Raw genomic sequence first — 7290 nt, 5'->3', positions numbered from 1 at the left:
GCTGGGTGACCTTTCACTTCCGGTGTCCACACATTCCTTCCGGGTAAGCGTCTGTCCCACCCCGCCCATTTACTCTTTGCTTCCGGTGTGTACCCTTTGCTACCTGGGCAAGCCGATGTGCTTCCCGCCCGTCCAACCTGCTTTCCTGTTCCCCCATCCATCTCTGCGAGGTGACCCGGTAATCGGTCTCCCCACTTCCCCCATGCCACAGGCTCCGCCCTCTGTTCCGTAATTAATCGTTTACTTCCGGTTCACCTGAACCCAGGGGAGCTTGCCAGTGACCCCCTGAGTCCTGACGGCCCTGTTTGCGGTCTGTGCCCGCTTCACAGCCTGCTTTTGTATCCTCTTGGATCGCTTTGTAAGTACCGCCATGCCTCGCTGGGAGCTATCGCTGCCAGCGAGAGCCCCCCCCCCATGCCATTACTGCGGCCCCATTCTTGCAAACTACCAACAGCCCCTTGCATTCAATGCTGCTAACACATTTCGTAGCAGGACATCTGTTCCAGTGTCCGATAGGTACACCCCATCTGACCTATAATAGTGCGGCTGCCGCAAGTTAATTAGTGTGTGCCTGATGCTACCTAAACCTACCCCTTTTAAAAACTTGGCCATGAGGCTATTTAATCTCTTCCTTGATAACTCCATGCCGTTTTGGGAGTGCGCACCAGCCCATACCCTTCTAGGAATTATTTCGGACCATACAACCTCTGTGGTGTCCATGCTCCTGGCTAAATTAGTGAGATCCCTCTTTAACATGTGAAACAGTTCCCCCCGCCCCATCACTGGGAGGTCATTTCCCCCTAGATGAATTACTAAAACATTTGGGTCCTTTGCACAGGTGCGGAAGTCTTCAATGACGCTCCCCAATTCTCTGCAGTGCAACCCTGGCTTGCCAAACCATCGCACCCTTGTCCGTTGGAACGGGAACGTTGCATTCCACCCAATGCTGTAGGCCCTGTTAGCGGCCATTGACACGTATGAGTGCCCGATGACCCACACTGTTTTGTATTCTGTGGAGTAGAACAGAAGCACAGAAATGTTGGTATCAATCTTCTATCCGCCTTTTATTATACATTTAAATTGCAGTACATAAGTTTAGTCAAGGCCCCTAACACTGAATCGCCGCAACCCATGTCTTCTCCCTCCTCTACCCGTCGGATGTTGGGTGAATGTACACCCGAAACCTGTCTGATTGCCATCTTCCTATTCGTTTTATTGCATTTGCCGACATGCCCTCCTGGAAGGCTGTGGTGGCTGCCCCAATGCGGAAGGAATGTGTAGTGTAATGACACCCTTGGAGCCCAGCCACTTGGACCGTTGCTGCTAACACCCTTTTAAACTGATACAATGTTACCGGGGTTCCATCCTCGTGAGTGAGGAGGTAGTTGTCGCCATTGACACCTTCCCGTTCCTGTATGTACCCTGCCAAGAGCGTTACTGGGCAATACGAGCTGAGCCCTTTCATCCTATTCAGTGTAATGAACTGTCCCCTTCCCACTTGATCTGTTTTAGAGCGCCGCACCCGTAGGGATACCTGCTGTGTGCCTAGTGATATGTCCTTCACCAACAAGGCCCTGCTGCTTTTATCCCCTTTCGACCTGGCTACTAATTCACTAATGCGAAATGCCCCGAAGAAGGCCAGGGAAAATGTTACTCTAAACAGCGCACTTTCAAACTCCGAGTAGCATACCAAAGGGAGGTGGTCCATTAGAATCTTTAGTGTTTTAAAGTCAATTGGGGACCTGTGATCCTGCTCTTTACCTTCCTCTTTTGCCCAACCTTTCAAGGCTGCCCTAAGAACAAAACCTTTAGTAGGATCGTCAAAACCCTTCAGCTTTGAATGGTATGCTATTGCTGCCAGGTGCTCTCCAACCCATGACCTAGATTTGCCGGCTCCCCTGGCCCACACCACAAACTGTTTGACCCGCCTCCCCAGTTGCTGAACATTGTTTGGAAGCTCAGAATCATCCGCTGTAAAGTTCCGAAAAGTGTCCACACAACGTCGATACCAGTGCCTTGTCCCCACCGCTAGAGCCTCCTCCGCCATATTCTGTAGTAGACCTTCTAATGCATCAGTCTCCAATATTCGTCTTTGAAGGGCGTCATTTCCTGCTGCGCCTCCGGCCATTCTGCCCGGAATCTTTCCCACTGTAAGCGAGAAAGAGCATCAGCTGCCTTGTTCTGAACCCCTGGCACATGCTTGGCTGTTATCTGAATATTATACTGGAGACACCTGCTCACTAAATGCCTTAATAAGCCTAATACTACGGGACACGCCGCCGCCTGATTATTCATTGCCTGGACGGCTGCCATGTTGTCGGACCGGACGACCAAGCACTTGTTTGCCAAGGTGTCCGACCATATTGATAATACCACCAGAATCGGAAAGAGTTCTATCGCTGTGATATTGTTGGTGAGGCCACCTTGTCGCCAGGCCGGTGGCCACTCCTTGGCACACCACGCAGAACCCAATATTGCACCAAAAACCCCCTTGCCTGGAGGCATCTGTGTACAGTTGCGACCTCTCATCAGCTGTCCATAGTGAAGGCCATATTCTAACCCCATTGAACCCTTGGAGAAAAGACAACCACATCTGCAAGTCTTGCTTCAGCCCCTTCTTCAACCTGACAAAGTGATGTTTCTGAGTCATGCCTGCCGTAGCACCTGCCAGCCTTCTAGAAAAAACTCTCCCCACCTGAATGACCCTGGATGCAAAATTGAGCTTGCCCATTAACTCCTGGATATCTTTTAAAGTTGCTGTCTCTTTCGCCAATACCCTTTTGATAGCTGCTGCAAAGTCCTGTACTTTCTCCACCGGGAGGCGTGGCTCCCCTTCCTCTGAGTCCAACTCTATCCCCAAAAAAGTTAACTTAGTTGTGGGGCCTTCTGTTTTTTCCGCTGCCAATGGGACTCCCAAGCACTGCGATACGACCGTGAAGACTTCTAATGCCTGTGCACACTCGGGGGAGTTTGCCTCGCCTACAAACAAGAAGTCATCCAGATAATGAAGCTTGCCCCCCACTGGCTGGACCTTGTTCGTTGCCCACTCCAAAAGGAACTAAATGCCTCAAAATAAGAGCAGGAAACGGAACAACCCATGGGCATACATCTGTCATAGTACAGCTTATCCCTGAACTGGAACCCCAGCAAATGAAAGCTGTCTGGATGCACTGGTAACAGCCTGAAAGCTGATTCTATATCAGCTTTTGCCATGAGAGCTCCTGTCCCAGCCTGCCTGACTAACTCAATGGCTTCATCAAATGTTGCATAAGAGACTGTGCAAATATCCTGGCTTAGCCAGTCATTCACTGAGTTTCCTCTGGGATAAGAGAGGTGGTGGATCATTCGGTATTTGCCTGCCTCCTTTTTTGGAACAATACCTAGCGGAGAAATAATAAAGTTACTTAAAGGGGTGTTATCAAATGGGCCTGCTATCCTTCCTAGCTGCAACTCCTTTTGTATCTTCTCTGCTACTATTTCTGGGAGTTCCTCCGCTGAGCGAAGGTTCCTAGATGACCTGCCTGCTAAAGGACCACAGTAAGGTATTTTAAACCCTTCCTTGAAACCCCAAAAAAGCAGTTCCCTCTCCTCTTCCTTTGGGTAATCATTCAAAAGTGTTGCTAGCAATTCAAAGTGTATTGGGGATGGGCCTTTTGTTGTCCAGCCCAGGCTATGGCTGACCCATGAACGTGGCGCCAGGTGCAATTCTAACGAGGGCTTTGCATGCCAAGGCGGGATGGTCCCCGCTACACTGAGAGCACCCATGCCGAAATTTGCATTGAACGCCCCATGTGCAATTACCTGCATTGAACAGGCGACAGGTATTGTCCCTTTGTTTACGCTGCAGCAGCTGCTTGTACCCATCCGCCACCTTTGGCTCTCGAAATGCCTGCTGCTGCTCTTGGAGCGGCTGCTGGTGCCTCCCCATTATCTGCCCTTGGCCTAGCACTGACCCCAGGGAACTTTGTGCTGTAATCATGCCGCCCTGACCGTGACCCCCTTGCTGCCCTGCTGTCAACTGCCCCACGCCAACTGGGAACCCCACCGCCGCCGAGGGCTGCTGACCCCTGCCACCATTGAATTGCCCATTTGTTAGCCCATTGCTGCCCTGTGTTGGCTGTCCCCCAGGCTGTATGGTGCCAATTGGAAAACCCGTGCCTGCCTGCTGGCTAGGGCCCGCCTGTGTGTACTGGGATCCAACCGACCCCAATTGCTGTTGCAGCGTTTGTCCTCCACCTGTCTGTGGCAGCATGGGACCAGCCCACATATGTTGTTGCCCCCCGCCACCCAGGGGGGACTGCTGACAGGGCCCCATTCCCGCACCTGGATGCTGGAACCCCTCCATTCTTCCATTCCCCGTATAAGTAATCCCGTGTTGAACCTGCACCTGTCCCACTTGATGCTGTGAGAAACTTGTCCCTATTTGTTGACCCAATCCGTATTGAGCATTTCCCAAGGAATGTGCCTGTGTGTTATTTGCCTGCCAACCTTGCCCTGATGCTGATGCTGTCCACTGCTGTGATCCAACCCCCGCCACACCTAAACCATAACCCGCTTTGGACCCCATCTGTTCCATCCATTCCTTCGCCTCTCTTTGATCCCACGACATCGATGGTGACTCTTCCATGCGTTGGCGGAAGTTCAGATCGTATTGCAACCACCCCATGCCTCCATGGCGCCTGAACCTGTCCAGGATAGCTTGATTGTATCTACTCAATGCTGGACCTTGTTCCAGGAACTTCTCTAACATTATTGCTGCTAATAATGCAAAAGCGTCCAACCAGTTATTAATATTCTCCTCGGGCCTCATCCTCTTCCTATCCTTGCTTTCTCTGCTGGGCCCAGCTACCCGTAATGTGTCTACCCCCCTGCGCACATGCTCCAGTAGAGTGAAAATATCAATGAACTCCCTCTTCCAAACTTTCTCCTTAACCTCCAGTGGGATATGCCATGCCTCTGACTGTGTTCCGTTTGGCCCCCCTAACCCTACCTTATTTGATGGTGTAATTTTCTCGTCGCTACCTTGGGACGCATTTGGCACGGCACCCTTCCCCAGTGCTGTGGTGCTACTTCTAACACATTGAGCCGACACTTTCTTTCCTCCCCACCCTTCGGCCCCCTGTTCCCGAATCCCCCCCTCCCAGACTTGTACTGGGGACCCATCCCCTGCTTTGCCTGTCGTGCTCCCATCTTTACCACAACCACCTCACCTTTCCTTTTTGCCCCCATGCTCATGCCAATTAGCGACAACCTTTTTTATTATTTCCAACAACTCACCTATGGAACCACTTTCTGTTGTCAATGCCCCTTCTTTACTTGAGTTGTCTTTGTCCTCTCCCAATTGCCTATTTGGCGCAAACGCCCGCAAAATTGCCGCTGCCTGTGAGTCCTCCCCCATTATTGCCTTTGTTGTTATGTCCTCTGTAGGCATCCTTGCCTTTTTTGCTCCTGCGACAGAGCCGCCCCGCCCCCTAGCCTTCTTGTCCATGCCCCGCTTTTCCCCTCGTGTCGCTGCATAAGTATGGCCATTAACCGGAGAAACGTCCCCTTGCCACTCCTCCATGTCCTTGCATTGTCCACCACCTTCCGGGGCAGGTGATTGCATTTGAGCCATTGCCTGCTCCCAACCGTCCCAATTCTTTGCCTTAGCCGTTGCTGCAAAGCTGGCCCACAGCTGCTGCGCGTCCTGTCCACCACTGTACTCCAGTCCTGGGAGCACCCCACTTGGTCCAGCCTCTTCGTTTGCTGCTAGGTCCAGAGCCCCGCTGTGAAACAGTCCCTCGTCTCCCATCATGCTCAGTGCGTCTTGGAGCAATCCCCTTTGTGGCTGACCTAAAATTGAAAATGGTGTTAACCTTCAAGTTGTAGTTGTGCACCCTTTTTCGCGTGGCTAGCTATCAAACCAGACTAGTGCCACAGAATGAGCTACTCATAATTCAAAAGGGAGGCCATGGTAGCTCTGTAAAATTACCCTGTAATCAAATTACATCAGCAAGCATGTCCCTTTCCAATGTTGGCCAACCTCGTCGTGTGCGAGCCTTCCGGCCCATTCTTCTACCCTTATCCTTGAGTTAAATTCTGCTTGCTGCTCTCCCCATGGAATCGTCCTTTCAAATCTTTGTTGTGAGGGAGAGCAGGGGGTGGAGCCCACCGGTGTATGCCTGCAGCAGCAACCCAGTTGGCCGTCTGCCCTTTACGAGGCGCGGCCGCTGGAGCAAGACAGGGAGAGGGACTGCGATCTAAAGGAAGACGCGCGTAGCCGCAAGGGAGCTAGGCATCCCCAGAAACAACCTCTGCCCTACAGAGCTTAGCGGTCCCCCAACCGGACCCAATGTAATTCTCCCCCCCTGCCGTGTGTGGGCCAGCAGCCCTGGCTGAAATTTTTTCATGCGCACACACGCCGCCACCCCCCAGTACCCAACCGGTCTTTGAAGACCATCTGCGCATTAACGATACTCTGTTCTTTCCCCCCTTTCAAGAGGCCAGAGGCTCCACTTTGTTTATCACTTAAACATACAGCCCCTCCTCGGCTGCCATTAACCTGACGAGAATTACCGAGTAATCGTGATGACAGACCAGCTGCCGGGAAAGTGTTTCATCATTTCGGTGTATCTTTGGAAGCATCCGTATTGTCCCTGCTATGTGGTGAAATCACGCCGTTACTTCCGTTCTATAACCAGTCCCGCCTGCTACACGCAAATTTCCTTATTTCAACTAAGGCTCTTTACTGTATTCCGAAATTGTTGCAACCTGCGCCAACCACACCGGGCCGGAAACACAGTCACCTCCAGCATCTTCTACATGTTTTCATTTAGCCCGGATGAATCTATCCTGAACAATGTGCATCCTTGCAACGGCAGCTCTTGCGCCAGTATGCACTCCCGCACGCCCACCTTACCGTGATATGTACCATCTTTTCGGCGCCTTCTCCCCCTTAGATATTTTTTTTTTTTTAATTGCTCCGTACCTCCCGTTTTGCCCCAATGCTTGCCACTCCCACCCCCGTCCCCCAGGACCAGACCACCGTGACCCTCCCTCACTGCACCAATCCGGCCCCCCCTTCTCACGCTCCTATTGCCGCGTCCGCCCCCATCCATCACTTCGCATCTACCCTTCCTTTCATCTCCCTCCTCCCCTCTGCCGCTATTTAATTGCGCTAGACACCTTAGTAGCCCTGATCCATCTTGCGCGACCTCCTTTCATGAGCCCTGCTTGGGCCTCATCCTATGTCTATTAATGATTTATGTATGCGCTTCCATACAGCGCGAACTCTACCCGAGCGCCCCATAA

General features: G+C 51.9%; 1 protein-coding gene across 1 annotated transcript; it reads right to left on the bottom strand.

Annotated features, from left to right (window-relative positions):
• Window positions 1-1043: 1043 nt before the first annotated feature.
• On the bottom strand, window positions 1044-6309 carry LOC144773633 (uncharacterized). The gene is made up of 2 exons (XM_078658781.1): window positions 5278-6309; window positions 1044-2148 (listed from the first exon to the last, which is right to left on the bottom strand). The coding sequence occupies exons 1-2, from the start codon at window positions 5792-5794 to the stop codon at window positions 1148-1150; spliced, it is 1518 nt and encodes a 505-aa protein (XP_078514907.1). The 5' UTR covers window positions 5795-6309; the 3' UTR covers window positions 1044-1147.
• Window positions 6310-7290: the final 981 nt, after the last annotated feature.

The sequence above is a fragment of the Lissotriton helveticus genome, chromosome 8 (genome assembly GCF_964261635.1).
Source record: "Lissotriton helveticus chromosome 8, aLisHel1.1, whole genome shotgun sequence".
Taxonomy (NCBI): Eukaryota; Metazoa; Chordata; class Amphibia; order Caudata; family Salamandridae; genus Lissotriton; species Lissotriton helveticus.
The sequence above is the reverse complement of the archived record's forward strand: the minus strand, read 5'-3'. Positions and strand labels throughout refer to the sequence as shown.